The sequence below is a fragment of the Mustela lutreola genome, chromosome 5 (assembly GCF_030435805.1).
Source record: "Mustela lutreola isolate mMusLut2 chromosome 5, mMusLut2.pri, whole genome shotgun sequence".
In the NCBI taxonomy this organism is placed as follows: domain Eukaryota; kingdom Metazoa; phylum Chordata; class Mammalia; order Carnivora; family Mustelidae; genus Mustela; species Mustela lutreola.
Window position 1 is genome coordinate 151,629,272 of NC_081294.1, and position 15,892 is coordinate 151,645,163.

Consider the following 15,892-nt stretch of genomic DNA (forward strand, 5'->3'; position numbering starts at 1 on the left):
TCTGGAACAGCTCCTGTGCAGGGCTGCTCTGTCCTGCTCCCGGTCACCCTCCCCAAGCCAGCTAGTCAAGCAGTGGCAGTGGGCTTGCCGATTTCGAGAGCCTCTCACAGCCATAAATCATCATCTTTTTTTTTTTTTTTTTTTTTTTTATAAGGTCAAAGCTCAAGATGGAAGACATCAAAGAAGTGAACAAGGCGCTAAAGGTACTGGACTATTAACCCTGTCGGCCTCAGAACCCCTGCCCCCGGCTTAGAGAGCTCACGCTAATGCCCTGGGTGCCCAGGTTCTCCAGAGTCAGGGAAGGGTGTGCCCCAGAGGCATCCGAAAATGCTGCTCAGAGCCATGGGACCCGGGGACGGGTGACACTGACGGCGGTGGGGCCCAGCCAGGAGCCTTGGTGCTGATTCCAGCCTCTCGGCCCTAGTTGGGACAGTAGGCCTAGGTCACAGGTGCCCAAGTGAAGGGAGCGAAAAGTGGCTGAAGAAACCCAGGGATTTTTAAGCAGGGAGCATGAGACCTCTCCCTGCAGGTGAGGGGCTCGTTCGTGAGGATGCCTGCCACCCAGGGAAAGCAGGAACATGTGGACTAGGTCACCCGGTGCGAGCACCAGACTGGCCTGCTGGGGAAGCAAACAGGAGAGGAGGGGGCAGTTCAGAGAGGAGGGACAGCCCACCTGCGACAGGGAAGTCTGCTCTCCGCTGGATTGGAGACCCTAGCACCCGCCGGGTCGGGGATGGTGGACTGTCCTAGCCCCTTGCAGCAGCCTGGACGTGAACTTGGCTGCACTCACTTCCCCTGCCTTGTATCTGGAAAACTTGAACAGAACTGCTGTGAGCAGCATGTTTTCCATCCCTGCCCTGCCCAGATGTGTCAGACAGCGACAGCCAGCAGCACCACAGGGATAAGCTGTCGGGCTTTGTGCCACAGCTTGTAAGGTCACTCTGTCACCATGGCCACCAGATGCCAAGGAGCCAGAAAAGCTGATCAGGCCTTTGGCCCCTTTGGGCGCCCAGTCTCTCCGGCTGAGTAAATGGCCCATCCTGTCCTTTAGAAAGCTCTCCAGAGCCTCCGGTCCCACCTCCCCACATTGTGCTGAGGGGTGGGGGCTTAGCATGTGGACCAGGGCCTCCCAGCCCACCCCCCCCCATGCGATCTGGGCAATCAGAACATGGCTATGGGGCCGTCAAGAGCCAAGCTGGAAAATGGAATTCTGTTGTGGTCTTCCCCCCACAGGGCCATACCTGGCTGAAGGATGATGAAGCCACGCACTGTAAGCAGTGTGAAAAGGAGTTCTCCATCTCCCGGAGGAAGGTACATGGGGTGGCCCTGCACCAGCTCCCACACGGCCTCTGGGGAGGCCTTCCACCCTTCCCCTTTCCCGTGGGACCAGGGCCACTGCATGACCATGGCACTTGCTGGTTTGCCAGCCCACATGGATGGCTTCCCAGCTTGTCCGTCCTTTCAAGGATGGGCAGATTTCTTTGGGAGTTGGAGCTGCTCACATACAGAATATGAAGGTTCATTGTCAGCAACAGGACCAAAACCTGGTTAAATTAGGCAAAAACAATCCAGAGAACCTGTGGTTGACAGGTCTCAGGACAGGCATCCATGTGGCACCTAGAGCTCCCTGGCAACCTGGGCAGATCCCGTGTCCCCAGGGCCTCGGCCTCTGCCTTCCGGTTCCAGAGCAGGAGGTCTTGCACCCGGCTTTGGGGCATTGATGGACCAGCTGGGCAGAACAGGAGCAGGACACAGATACCTAGCAAAATTGGAAACCTGTACAGCCCACAAAGTACCCTACCCCGCACCATGTGGCTGTGCATTCTCCCTGTCTGCGTCTTGTCAGGCCTCTCTGGAAAAGAAGGAAGACTCCACGATCCTGGCCTGTGCCTCACAGAAGGTCCAGAGGTGGAAACCGCCTCCTGAGGCGGCCTCTTGAGATCAGGCGCGTGTGCCCAAGGGCTTCTGGAGGTTGGGGCCTCACAGTCCCCGCACCTGAATGGCCTGGCCAGGGTCCTGCCTGTTGGCTACTGGCCAGTTGGCAGAAGCTATGTGGATGCTTGCCTCCACCTGGTCTCTTCTCTTCCATGCCTAAGGCTTCTGCACTGCCTGCACAAAACCAGCCTCGCCCAGCAGGAGGCACTGGCCACGGAAACTTGAGTTTCCAGCAAGGGCAGGGATGACAGGGAGTGAAGCAGGGCTCTTCGTGCAGCAGTTTGGGTAAGACGCATTTTAGGGCCTTAACTGCACATCCTTTACCCACACTCTACATGGAGGAGCCAAAGTCTACAAGAACCTCTTACCAATGGACCCCAGCTTCTTGGGGAAGGATTCTAACGGTGTTAGGCAAACAGAGGCACCTGGCCCACTCTGACTGCCTGTCTTGTGTCCTTCAGCACCACTGCCGCCACTGTGGCCACATCTTCTGCAACACGTGTTCCAGCAATGAGCTGGCCCTGCCCTCCTACCCCAGGCCCGTGCGCGTCTGCGACAGCTGCCACACCCTGCTTCTGCAGCGCTGCTCTTCCACTGGCTCCTGAGCGTAGGAGGGGTCCCCGGGAGCGGACGGGGACTGACGAGGGTTGGGCAAGTCAGCTGCCAGAGGGAATCGCAGGAAGGACTCCACTCCTCGCAGGGTCTGCCAGGGAGGCATGCACCCTTCCAGAGCACCTGGATCGAAACTCTTCCTTCTCCCTTGGCCGGATCACCAGCTTTGGCTCCCATGTAACTTCAGGATTTTGCTACTGTCATTTTTCACTTTTCACACAGTTGAGTGGTTTTCCAGCAGGTGCACTAGTGTAGTGAGCACCCCGTGCCCCTCTTCCCACCCCACCCCCCACACTGTGCCTTCCCTGCTTCCAAGTCTGGCCATGTCACACCCTTGTGAATGCATCTCAAGATCTGCAATAAAATCCTTTATTTTCCACTCTGGTGCAGAAAATATCAGTCTCTGCAGGAGGCCTCAGACCCACCCCATGTCCCCCATGTCAGGACAGGCCATTACCTCCACCAGTAGGCACAGAGGAAGTGAGCTTACCTCCACTCGGCTCAGGTGTTCCTTTAGCCACAGGAAGCTGACCCAGAGGACGACAGAGCTTCGTCTGGCGCACTCCAGGTGGAGATACCTGTGGGAAGCTACCTGCCAGGCAGCCATTTTTCCAAGCAGTGCTGGGACAGGCACTGGTCAGCTGTGGAAACCAACTCCATGCATGCTCACCCCCACCTGATGGGTCCAGGTCTTGAATGTTCAGGTGAAGGAACCAAAACTAGTGCCATAGTGCTGTCCAGACTAGTCTGTCTGTCCTCCGTCTGTGGAGCCTTGGTGAACTCCCCTTGCTCACTGCCGAGTGCCTCACCCCTTCGTGGGCTTTGACCCACCGCCTGGCTCAGGAAGGTTAGGTCCCAGGATCTGTAGGCCCAGCTCCAAAGCCATCTTCCTTCTGGGCTGGTTTCCCCATCGAAGCAGGAAGAACATGGCATTAAGAGCAGCTGCCAGAGGCCCCTTCCGTCACTTCCTCTAAGCAGTTTTTTTTTTTTTTTTTTAAGATTTTATTTATTTGACAGAGAGATCACAAGTAGGCAGACAGGCAGGCAGAGAGAGAGAGAGAGAGAGAGAGAGAGAGAGAGAGAGGAAAGCAGGCTCTCCGCTCAGCAGAGAGCCCTATGTGGGACTCGATCCCAGGACCCTGGGATCATGACCTGAGCCGAAGGCAGCAGCTTAACCCACTGAGCCACCCAGGCGCCCCTCCTCTAAGCAGCTTTTTAAATCTCATCCAGGACCCAGCTTTTCCAAAAATGCTTAAACGTGCTGCTGCACTGCCCCCAGCTGGTCTAGCAGTAGAAGTCAGTACCTTGTTTTCAGTGCACCCAATTTGGATTCCAGCTTGCTGGGAAGCCTTAGGCAGGTCACTTCACCTCTGGGCCTTAGCGCTCATCTGCACACAGAAAAGCAAGCAGGAGACACCTGACTCCTAGACTGTTCAACTCCGTAAGTGGGATGTTTCCACCACTGCACTCAGTGCTCAGTGCTCTTCCCTGTATCATAACCAGTTTTCTTTTCCCCTCCCTTCCCCACCCACAAGCGACAGATGGCCAACAGGTATCCCTCTGCCGCAAGGAACCAAGTATTTATTTAGCTGCTTGAGACAGAACTTTTCTCCTCACACATCAGACATGCCCCTGGACTTGAATCCTCAGGCTGTGGTCTGACGATCTTTCTGAGTACCGAGGAACCACAGATGGCCTGGGGCAGTGCTGCTCAAGTGGACATGCACAGGGCCATTACCCAGGGACAGGGATCACGTGAGAACGTGAACTCCCAGCAGCATCTGGAGGTTCTGGTCCCGGCTAGCAAGCGCGCCCAGGAGGTTCTTAGGTCCACAGAGCACGAGGTCCCAATACACCAGAATGGCCCAAGACTCACTCTGCAGAAGCCGCATGGTTCTGCTCTCACTCAGTCTTCCTCCCCACGCCTCTAGTTAACAGTCTCTTCTCCTCTTCCACCAACAGGCCTTTTCTCAACACAGATATTAAAGAAGCTGAAGGACCCAGGTAAGGAAACCTCCTGGGGCCTTCTCAACATGCAACATGTGTCAGTTCCACAGACCCTGAGCAACACTGCCAAGATCCCAGGGGCAGTTCTAGGTTGAGAACACAGCTGAAGACCAAACGCTCAGATGTGCCTCCCAAAACGGAGCGTGCTCTAAACCAGGACACGTGCCAAATCTAACCCTCTTGTACCCCCAGCCCCACTGCAGGCCTTTCCCCTCCACCACGCAGGAGAGAAGTACCCCCAGGCGTGCCGAGGCCATGGAGCAGGGCAGGGTCTGCAGGGCCCCTGTGGCACATGCTTGTGCAACACTGCCATGTACAGACACATAGAAATCTCACCCAAGATCAAAGGGGAGAATCTTCGAGTACTATCCGAGTGAAAAACGGATTCAGATCCTTAATTTGGCTTATTAAGCTTCAGTCTTTAGTAGATCTACTGAAGGGACTTTGGAGATGACCTTTTAAAGGTGCTTCATGCCAGCTACTCAGAGGTCTACCAAAACAAATGGATTTCAATTACTGAATTAAACTAGTCCTTGCTCAGAAATGCAACTTGGTAGTCTACCTCAGACACTGTAAGGAATTAATTCTGCCCAAAGTAGACCTGTTCTTTAGTAAAAATAAGACCAAAAGACTCCATTTGAAAGCCATTTATAAGCTAGCTCCTAGAACCCTCCCCCATGCTCCATGTAAGCAAAACTTCAGAGGCGCCACTGGCTTGGGAAGATCACCTACCTAGTGAGTTCCCCCCCACCTTGCCTCTGGCGCTCCCTTCTCAGCCACGCCTGCCACGGGCCTCTGGGGACATGCAGATCATGCAGTAGAATAGTGCCACCTCTCCCTGGGTTTTGTGCAAGCGCTTAGCAGTCAAAAGGACTTTGGGTTAGATCCTGTGCAGCCAGGCCAAACACACAGCCCTTCCACAAGGGTCCCTAAAACCTACGTTTACCTTCAGTCGCACCGGAGGGAAGAGGAGTCGGCTGACATCTACACAACAGCCTCGGCTGCCGAGCCTCTCTGCCACGCCAGAGATGTGGGCCACTGTCACCTATGCCCCAGGCAGGAAGAGAGCACCAAGAAACAGTCCACATGACACTGAAGCACAGACAAGACAAAGTGCAGTTTTTAAAAGGAAGATTTATTTGACAAGTTTCACTTAGCGCAATACACCTAAAAGGAAATCACGATACAAGGAAAGGTTTAAATCAAGGCCTCAGAATTTCATACAAACACCAAGACCAAAATCCTAACGTATGGTGTTGAGTCTCAAAGTCCCCCATTAACTTAAAAAAAAAAAAAAATTCAACTTACGTGCCTTAGAGGTTATTAAATGAAACTAGAATTAACAAACATGCCAAATGTGTTCACTTTTAATTGTAGACACAGCTCCTATATTGAGTTTTACAAAAAAAGCATGTCTTTCAACATGCATCCCAACAGTGTTCAATGTAATGTAGAAGAGCAACATTTAACATAATTCAACTGCTTTAACCTAAATACACTTGCTGCTTAAGTACATCCTACAATAGAACTAGAGAAAAAGCTGAAAATTGTTTAACAGTTATAGTTTACTCAGCTGTTACATCCTAGATGTATTCAAAAATACTGAACCTTAAGTCTTTTAAAACAATCCTGATTTCCACTTAGAGTAAGCATCAATCACAAGCTTGTATTGCAAAACTGTTAAACTTTGTTTCTTTTAAAAAAACAGTGACCAAGAGTCAGTGATCAGGATCAGTTACATTCCCCATCCACCACTCATACTGGACATGCTAGACATCCCTCCCATTCCGTTCACGCCCACAGATGCTCGGCTTCCGCTACTGTAGTAGCTGCTGTTCACTGCTCCTTGGCTGCCTGCAGAGAGAGCAATGCGACAAGTCAGCAGAATCATCAGATCATCAGCCAAATAAAATATAGCATTCCAAGAAAAAGTTTAAAAAGTATACGAGTACAAATGGCTGCTGTCCAAGTGGCGAGAAGCATGTTTGGGAAAGGGGACTCCCGACTCCAAACAAGTCTCAATTAACCCCTTTTCTCTGCAGTACCAACTTGCCAGACTCTTGTGCTACCATTTAACTGGATGCTTCAGGATCAACATAGAAAATTAAGTTTAAAGGAAAACTAGTGTTTTTCAAAAATTGCAAAATTACTTCATGTTGTTTTTAAAGCTAAGCAAGGCATTTTTAAAAAAAAATTTACCATAAACATTCACAATGTGTCCATCGAATGGCATATATATGAATAGGGAGGACAGGGGCAGTCTCTTGCTTTTCCTACTGATGGTGGGCAGGGAGTGAGACGACAAAAGTTGGGACTAAAGGCAACTCACTGTGCCCAAAATGGCAGCCTCCATGGAGTTAAGTCAGAGCCATTGACTGCTATAGAAATAGTGTTATTACAACATATCAGTATTTGCTATTGGGAATTTAAATTATATTTTTTGAGAAAATATTTACCTATGCAATGTTTGATTGAAAATCACTGGAGTTTTCCTGTAAAACTTGGTCTGCAAAAGGATTTTGTAGGGTAAGACTATAATACCAAAATCACCATTCTTTAGACCAATTGAAAAAAAAATAAAAATAAAAGCAATCCTAGGATAAAACTGACTAGTAAATACGGTCCTAAACCCAACCACCATTCTACTATTTTAAAGTCTCCCTCCATCTAAAATGGATTTAATGCTAATCAAAAGACAGAAAAAAAAAAATCAACAGTTTAATTTTTTAATAAATGGAGGCAGATGTTTGCTGGCTCGACATTATTCCAAGTTGCAATGACTAGTTTTAATATATAGAACACTTCCCCCTCCCAATGATTGGTGCTGAAAATTAAGCTATCAAGAACAAAAGTTACATTTGGATGAAAAGCAAACATTAACCCAGTTTCGCCAAAAAGGTGCCTGCATATTCCCCAAACTAAAGAAACCTCCCTAAAACTTATTTCAAGTACATAAAAAAACACACTTACCATATCCACTCATGCTGCTCTGGCCACCATAGCCGCCTCCATAACCACCACTCAGCTGCTGACTGGCTGGGCCACCGTAACTGGACTGGTTTGCTGTTAAGTTAAGAGAACATTAGGACCTTGTTCCATATGTAATGTGGTACCTGATGGTACCGGGCTTGTTAATTCTAAGTCTATGATTTTTCCAGTCTTGACCTGATATCACTACAACCCTCTGCCTCCTTCTGCCTATTGCCTACGACCAAACTACCTTTCTACCCATATGAACTAAACATTTATAAACCAAAAGGCCAACAGTATGCACATCAGCAGGACTAAATCCACAATTCTCTAAGTAGAGGCATTTTGAGAACACCTTAGGATACTGCTTAAATGGATTTAGTGGGGTTTTTCCCCCCATAATTTGAAAGGTCATACACAGGCTATCACTGAATACCTAATTATGCCCAATTAACCATGCCCAAAACTTTACTGACCTTGTGCTTTTAACTAAATATTCATTTTAAACTTCTACTTCATACTTAAGACAATTCCCTAGTTTCTGCAGTCCCCTCCCCCAAAACTACTTTAAACTAGTTATCTAAACAGTTTTAACTGGAAAAAATTTAAATAAGCCAGACACAAAATTCAAATTGAAACCTCTTTGATTAACTTAATTATGCTAAACTCATTAAAATATAAATTAACTTAACTTACATAATCGACTTATATAGATATAAACGTTTTGGTTTTTAAAAAAACTAACGATATTTACACAAGCCCATGCCTCCCATCATTTGGCTACCATAAGCACCACCGCTTGCTCCTGCTGTAGAATTCAAGAAGAGTTCTACATATCTGTGTTCTGAAATGAGAGAAAAGGCATACAAGGTTAGCTTAAAAAAAGACACTAAAGTGATATTTACACAAACCCATGCCTCCTAGCATTTGGCTACCGTAAGCACCACCGCTTGCTCCTGCTGTAGAATTCAAGAAGAGTTCTACATATCTGTGTTCTGAAATGAGAAAAAAAAAAGTTTGAAAGTGTTTGTTGGTGAAAGAGAAGATAAGCACTTAAAGTTCTTAAACAACATGTGAATTTCAATACTTTTGGTAAAAAAAAAAAAAAATTCTAGCTGCTTCTCAGCTGATTACACTGGTTTCAAAAACCAGCCTTCTGAAACATTCACCTAAATTGCTTTAAGTTTGCCAATTAAGGATATACTTCAAAGACCAGGTTATCACAAACCCCTAATCACACTAATTTCTAAAACCCACATGCTTTTTCAACACACACCAAAAAACTAATCCATTGTTGGAGAATGCATTTTTCTCATATATCCTTACTATTTATCACAAACCTTGGTCACTCAACCATCTGTTAGAGAGACCCCAAGATACTTAAAACCACACTTACGCATATTTGCTTTGTCTTTTGACATCGCGGCCACAGCATCTTCATGAGTCGCAAACTCAACATCTGCTTCACCAGTTACTCTGCCATCAGGACCAATTTCAATATGTACTCTCACAGGGTTGAGCGGTGAAAAAAACTAAACACAAGGTATTTCAGAGAACGAAGTCAAAGATCTACCATTACAAAAAAGCACAATTTATAACCTACTGTTTCACTTACTTAGATTTAGATTAAGAACCACATTTTTACTGCTATCCTGAACCAGACAACTGGTAAATTTATCCTACACTTACATTGTAAATGTCGTTCTCAGTAGCTCTGTAAGGTAATCCCCTCATGTGTACACAATGTCCTGTTGTGCTCTGGAAAGTAGAGCCACCATCCCCATATCTGTGATCAGACATTCCTGAAAAACAGTAATTGAGGTCTAGATTGACGAGAGTGTAAGCATCCTTCAGTTGAGAAATTCAATTCTTACCTTACCTCTTCCAAATCTATCCGACCCAAATCCATAGCCATCATTATAGCCATTATAATCATCATAGCCTCCATAACCTGAAAGACATTAAGTACAATCAACCAAATGAAAACAGTTACAGGAGAACAGATCTAATGATGCCTGCATGTCCTCACGTACCTCCACCATAAGCACCACGCCTCATCCGTTCAAAGCCAGCTCCCCTGCCAATGCTGTTATACCCTCTGCCAGCTCCAGGTCTGTCATAGGGACCTGGCCGCTGCATGGCCATAAGCTTTCGTGGTGGATCATAGTGAGTTCTAACTTCAGCTCGACTGCTCTTAAAGATTTCGATATACCTAAAGCATTATTCATGAGGGAAGGGGAAGGGGAAGGGAGAGAGAACATTAGTCCATTTCATACAAGTATTTAGTTACACAAGAAAACAATGTAGTCATAGCCATGAAACTGACTAATATTTAAAGCCAGATTTCTTATATTTGCATAGGCAATGACCAGAAATTCACTCAATTGTAAGATTTAACGTAAAATTCATAGAGTAAAACTCACTCCTCAGAGGCAGAGAGCCCAACCTTAGGGGTAGAGAGGAGTACTAGAAATAAATGTCTTAGGAGGGAAAGAATTCCACTCAACTTTCAACATTTCAGGTCTTAAATCCATTGGCCGTATGTATAGCAAGTGGGCTAAAAAGCCAGCCTCCACCAACAGTCTAGCCCACACTACACATTTCCTTTCGCCAATAATACCCCAGGCCTATGCTTTTAGTAGGAATCAGCATAGGTAAGCGCATGCTTCAATGAAAAATAGTCACAAGCAAAGAGAATAAAACCTTTTGTGACAATTTCTTGAAAGCTATGCTTATTAATACATATGCAGAATATTTATACAGCAAGAAAAAGTTTGTTGCATTTCAACTTTAAAAACAAGATCAGAAAGTATCACATTTTCTTATGGTAATATTAATTTACTGGGTGGGTGTTATTATAGCTAAAGCCAGGTTTGCATTAACATTTGTTTAAAGCCATAGTCTCTCAACTCTACTGTTTAGAATTAGGAATCTTGCAATATTGTCAGGGAGGTCAAATTAACTGGGGACAATTTTAAAACCTAAACTTTAATCTCAATGCATTATGGGACTTTACACAGAAAATTTGAAAATTGTGGCAAAATATTAATTGGGACTAGAAAATAGATTTCTTCCTTCTAAGCAGAGAGAATATGGATTTAACTGTTTACCATAAGAAAAGTGACAAATCCAACCAACCATCCATCCCCACCTGTGCCCTATTCTTTCCTTGTGTTTCTTTAGAGCCTTTTCAGCTATTTCCTGTGAAGCAAACTGCACGAAGGCCTCCCCCGTACTCCTCCCCTGGAAGTCCACCGGCAATGTTATCCCATTTGGCACGATTTCCAACCCTTCAACCCAAGGACAAATAACCCCAGTAGGGGGGCAATATTAACATCACAAGCCCAGAAATGATTCTTCTTATAGCTTTAAATAAACCAGAATTTTAACTTTAGGCGAATGGTATGTTTTCAACAAGTACTCTTTACATATGCATTGCAGTAATATGAAGTTCCATTATTACAAAGTATAACTCAATTCTTAACACACCCCATGGCATAGTATGTAAAAACAAAACAAAAAAAAAAAAAAAAAAAAAACACTTGAAACACAGGATGCATTAAGAATTCAACAATTAACACTCTAATCTATGCAAAATAATGTTGAGAATTACACAAGAATTTAATCAAGTTTCAAGCATTAAAATACAACAGTTACTAAACTTAAAACACACTTTTTACCTCATTTTATATTTCAATGTTTTAAGTTAGTGGAACTTCAACTTTTAAAAAAAATTACACATTTAAACATTTTATATACAAATTGAAACATTGCTTTAAGTCATATAATTGACAAACATACAATCTAAACTTTCAACAAACAACTGATCTACACAGCACAATCATGCACTCTTATGCTCTAACAGTAGTTATGATTCACTTCTGGAAATTCCGTCTATGAAAAATCCTTTCCGTGGATACATTCCCAAGCTTACAAAAAGGGCTTAAAGCACTTTCCTAGAAGATATGAAATTATGTTCATATTTAACGTTGACAGATAGCATTCAATTCTCACCAATTTAGACAAAAACAATCAGAACAGACTTGATTTCAAAAATTCTGGCAAAATATTAGGACTTGATACATATCTAAGATTTTATCACATACTACACTGAACCATGAAAGGATTTGTTCTTAATTCCACTTTATCACATTAATATAGTTACTTAAAATAAGATTTAACATTCTGCTAAACATGCAATTTTATCAGCTCTTCAGCATAAAAACATTCAAATACTTTAGGCCCAGAATAATTTCAAAACACTTAATGTATTTCAGATACTTAGACTATATTCAAACTACTCCTACATTAGACTGACTTTTAGTAAGTTCATATAATTCCCTGTCTAAACCAATCCTAAAAGTTTTTTTTCTCCCACAAAGAGAATCAGACCATTAGAGATTTCTGGGCCCATGACCCAATGTGTCTTAAGACACAGGCACTTGCCAGAAGTAACAACCTGATACTAATCTAAGGTTAAGGGATCTTACCTTTACCTTGAAGTACCTTGCTGAACAGCATTGTGAGGAAAGTAGTTAAGCTGTTGAGGACAATCCTCAAAGATCTACTCTGAACTACAAACACTAAATACAAGCAAAGTTAGCATTTTGGAAGTACTTAATTTCCACCTTTAAGATGGGCTTAAATTATTTGAAGGTCTCCAGGAAGAAGAAAACATTTAATTAATCTGCATATACTCATACCTGTTTAAGTACCTAAGCTAATGGACTTTAAGGTCTATTAAATCACATGTTGCCAGAAGCTAGCCAGAACTCACTGCTCAGCATCAAACACAACTACATACCTGAGAAGAACTGAACAATTTCTTCCTTGCTACATCCAAAGGGGAGTCCTCTAAGCCGTACAAAGCCATCATTGGCCGTGTCGGGACTATTTGGACCAGTATGCTTCAACACCCAATCCATTTCAACGTTGTTTGACTTGAATACTGAAAAAGGTGCTTAGAATTAGTCAATTTTGGAAAGTTAGAGAACAAAGTTCAGACTTCCTGGGTCTTTAGATAATCTAGGAAGAGCTGCCATAAACTCCCTTAGCTGACCATTTCCATGCGGTCAAATACCTAAAATTCAGAAGGGGTAAGATAGAGCTCTATGTGTTTAATATTTTATTTACTGTTACTAGGGCAACATAAATCAAACCTTCAACATATCTGTGTCCCATAGTTTCTCTGTCTTTTTTCAGGGCCAATTTGACTTCATCTTCTGATTCAAGTTCAACAAAAGCCTCGCCACTCGGTCTGCCTTCTCTGGTGTAGATGAAACGAATACCTTGAGCCCCATTTTGAATTTTGCAGTCTGGAAAGAAAACAACCGTTAATACAGAATTTAAAACTAAAAAACCACCTCTGGATGATACAGATGAAACGCCTGTTCACTTCCCTGCTACAAAGCAAGCTACCACAAAGCCTAGATTGACTGTAGTACCAACTCCCAGGGCTGCTGTCCAGTACTTAAACAGTATCTTCCCCCAAACGTTCTTATTCCCTGAACACCTTCCCATTGTATTGGATTTTCTTCACGCAATTTCTTATCAAAGTTATCTCCAAGTCCTCTCCATTGAACATCCAAGTCTGAATTTCATTTTATGCCATTTTCTGAGTCTGGTTTCAAGTTTTGGTCTGGGGCACTTGATGGTTTTACCTTACTAGCAGCAACATACAATCTCTCCTGCAAATCTAAATAACAGGGCCCATACTCACCTAAAAGGGGATCAATGTTAGCAAGCTAAAATGCTCCAAGCTGCACAGCTGAAGCCAAACCCAGTCTTGCTCACTGCAAGGTGGCTTCCAGTGTACCTGGTTCTCATTTTACACGTCGTTTTCTGTTACCAACGCTAAATTCAGATTGTAAGTCAATCCTACAAGTGTCCTTCCAAAACCTGTAAGTTTCTACCAAATATAGCTGAATCACTCTAAACTCACACTAACAATGTGGACAAGGACATTTTGGTAAAAATTATTCAGGAAACCTGCATACTGGAAAGAAGCTACGTGGACAAGTGAACTTCCCTGGGCTGCAGTGTCCTCAACTGTAAGCCAGATCAAGAACTAGTGGAGCAAGAACTCTTCACAACTACCCTATCTGGATCAGGAAAATTTTTTGAAATTAGTAACATTTCAAATTAAGTCAAAAGCCCCGCTTCCGGTACATACAGAAACTGGAAAGTTGCTGTACTTTAAGGATTCGCAAAAGATTATTAGCATTACCTGCCCAGTTAACTGGACAATTTTCCCAAGATGGAGAAAAACCCCATTTATCCTTCAGAAAAGACAGCCGTAGGAAGACGGGTGCTTACGGGTAGGCAAAGAGGACAAAAAATCCGCTGGAGAGGCCGCACTCCCCCCACCCCCCACAGGGCTCGGAGGGCGGGCGGGCGGGGCTTTCGCAATTTCCATTGCGTAACAGCGGACGGCCAGGCGCGAGCCACCCAGCGGGAAAGTCTGCCGCCCGCGCCCCGCCAGGGGGCGCCCCGAGCCCGACCCGCCCGCCCCCCGGCCCTACCTCCCGCCCGCCGGCCGGCTCCAGCAGCGAACTCCCGCCTCCGCTTCAAACTCACCGGAGAAAAAACGCTGCACTTCATCTGCCGAGCAAGACCAGGGCAAGCCCCGGACCTTCACCACGAATCCCTCTCCGCCTTCGGTGCCCAACATCATCGTCTCCTAAGGCGTCCTGGCGTCCACACAAACTGCAAGCCGGGGGACGAGCGTCAGACCGGGAAATGGGGCAAAACAGACTGGCCCCCGCCCTCGAGCCGCCCGCCCGCCCGCGGGGCCCGACGAAGACCCGAGCCCGTGCGGACGCCCGAACCCCGGCGATACCAACACTCAACACCCCTCCGGCCAGCGGCCGGGCCCCCGAGGCCACTCTAGACACCAGGGGCCGCTGCCCCAAGCCGAGGGGGCCCTGGCCTAGCGCCAGCGTGGAGGCAAGGAAATGGCGGCGGCCGCTTCCGCTCCGCCTCCTCCGACATCTCACACAATAGAGTCGACGCGGCCTGCAGGCCTCGGCGGCCCCGCCGCTACTCAGCCTGCTCTTCCTGGCTCCAAGCGGCAGCCCGCACCTTGCCAGGGCCCCCCAGGCTCTACAGAGTTCTGGGGGCAGGCAATCCTTGCAAAGATGGCACCCTCGGGGGCCCCTGGCCGGCAAACACAGAGCGACAAACACTTACCTGAACACACGACTTCGGCGTGGCTGAGAAGAAATGGCCAGCAAGCGCCTGCGCAACCTAAATAAGGCCCTTTGAACAAGCTCTGCGCACGCGCAGCTAGGTGCCCGCACCGCCCCCTTGAGTCACACAGAGCTGAGACGCATGCGTAATTTCAGGAGCTGGGCCCCTCCAGCCAGCGCACTATTTTGCACATGCGTTTTGGGCTCATTCCCCTCCCACCTCCATAAACCCCGCTGGGCCTTTTTGCGCCTGCGCCAACCCGCGATTATTGAACTTGGAGCCTCCGCGGTTTAGGATTTAGTTTCATGCGCATGCGTCTTCTCTCAAACCGTTCTGACGCCTTACCCGCCAGAGTGGGGGAGGGGAATGGCGGCAATCAATTCCCCGGGGCGGCGGTATGTAAGGCAGTCCCCCAGCTCTGGGTTGTGGTGAGGAGGACGTGTTCCTGCGCTTACCCTAGCCCATTACCCGCGCTCTGGGCGGACCTGAAGAGACAGCCGCTCCCGGCCCTGGCGCCGCCTGTACCCCATTTCTCCGCAGAGCCAGCCCCTGACCACTTGGGCCTCTCCTTGGGGGGGGGGGCCTGTAACACCAGGAGCACGTCCGAGCCGCGTATGCCCCACTCCCCTTACCTGCCACCGTCGGGCCTGGGGCCCGGACCCGCGCGGGGTCCCCGTGCCTCAGTCCTGTACCCCGCTTTTGCCCTAACGAACTCGTACCCCGCGACTCCTGCTGCGGCGCCCCGGGGTAGGCGGGCCCTAAATGCCGCGGGGCGCTGGCACGAGAAGGGGTGGCCGGATGCCGCGTCCCGCTGCGCCTCGTGAGCGCCAGACTCCGCTCGCCGCAGCGGGTTCCCGCTCAGTTCTTCCGAGTCGAACTAGGTACAGCCTGGTCCGTTTCCCGGGCGGAGACACTGGGAGGATGACTCCGGGTCTCCTCGTGTGCGCATGTGACACAAGATGAGTGAGGTTCGCGAGTCCCACCAGCACTGCGGAAAAACGACCCTCCTGTCCTCTCCCGCTCAGGCCTGATGGACACGGGCCCTAAAACAACTCAACAATAAGGTAGCGTGGGACAGTTCTCGAGGGCCTCTCTGAATGCCGCCATGGAAACTTCCAGGCGCCGCGTGTCCCTGCCGAAGTGCAACGGTCTGGAGTCCGAAAACAGTTATGATGTCGGG

The 15,892-nt window shown here is 47.2% G+C and overlaps 2 protein-coding genes across 11 annotated transcripts in view; one reads left to right on the top strand and one right to left on the bottom strand.

The window, feature by feature from the left end:
* RUFY1 (RUN and FYVE domain containing 1) overlaps positions 1–6,750 on the top strand; it is a 67,417-nt gene extending 60,667 nt beyond the window's left edge. For 2 of the 4 annotated variants that reach the window (XM_059175891.1, XM_059175888.1), the window contains 3 exons: positions 155–203; positions 1,234–1,311; positions 2,397–2,926. In XM_059175891.1, the coding sequence (XP_059031874.1) occupies positions 155–203; positions 1,234–1,311; positions 2,397–2,540 (271 nt within the window). In that variant the 3' untranslated portion in view covers positions 2,541–2,926. Of the gene's footprint in view, positions 1–154; positions 204–1,233; positions 1,312–2,396; positions 2,927–4,509 lie in introns of those variants that run through there. The other 2 variants (XM_059175890.1, XM_059175889.1) reach the window with 2 other exon arrangements.
* HNRNPH1 (heterogeneous nuclear ribonucleoprotein H1) lies at positions 5,669–15,488 on the bottom strand. 7 transcript variants are annotated; one of them, XM_059175898.1, is made up of 14 exons: positions 14,713–14,850; positions 14,101–14,229; positions 12,684–12,839; positions 12,329–12,472; positions 10,676–10,814; positions 9,558–9,736; positions 9,404–9,475; positions 9,214–9,347; positions 8,921–9,056; positions 8,460–8,519; positions 8,309–8,368; positions 7,525–7,617; positions 7,011–7,060; positions 5,669–6,408 (listed from the first exon to the last, which is right to left on the bottom strand). In XM_059175898.1, the coding sequence occupies exons 2-13, from the start codon at positions 14,195–14,197 to the stop codon at positions 7,011–7,013; spliced, it is 1,320 nt and encodes a 439-aa protein (XP_059031881.1). In that variant the 5' UTR covers positions 14,198–14,229; positions 14,713–14,850; the 3' UTR covers positions 5,669–6,408. The 7 variants fall into 7 exon arrangements, with proteins under 7 accessions (XP_059031881.1, XP_059031880.1, XP_059031877.1 ...); XM_059175897.1 differs by having other exon boundaries at positions 8,279–8,368; XM_059175894.1 differs by lacking the exons at positions 7,011–7,060; positions 14,713–14,850 and adding an exon at positions 15,345–15,488 and having other exon boundaries at positions 8,279–8,368.
* Between the last annotated feature and the right edge of the window lie 404 nt (positions 15,489–15,892).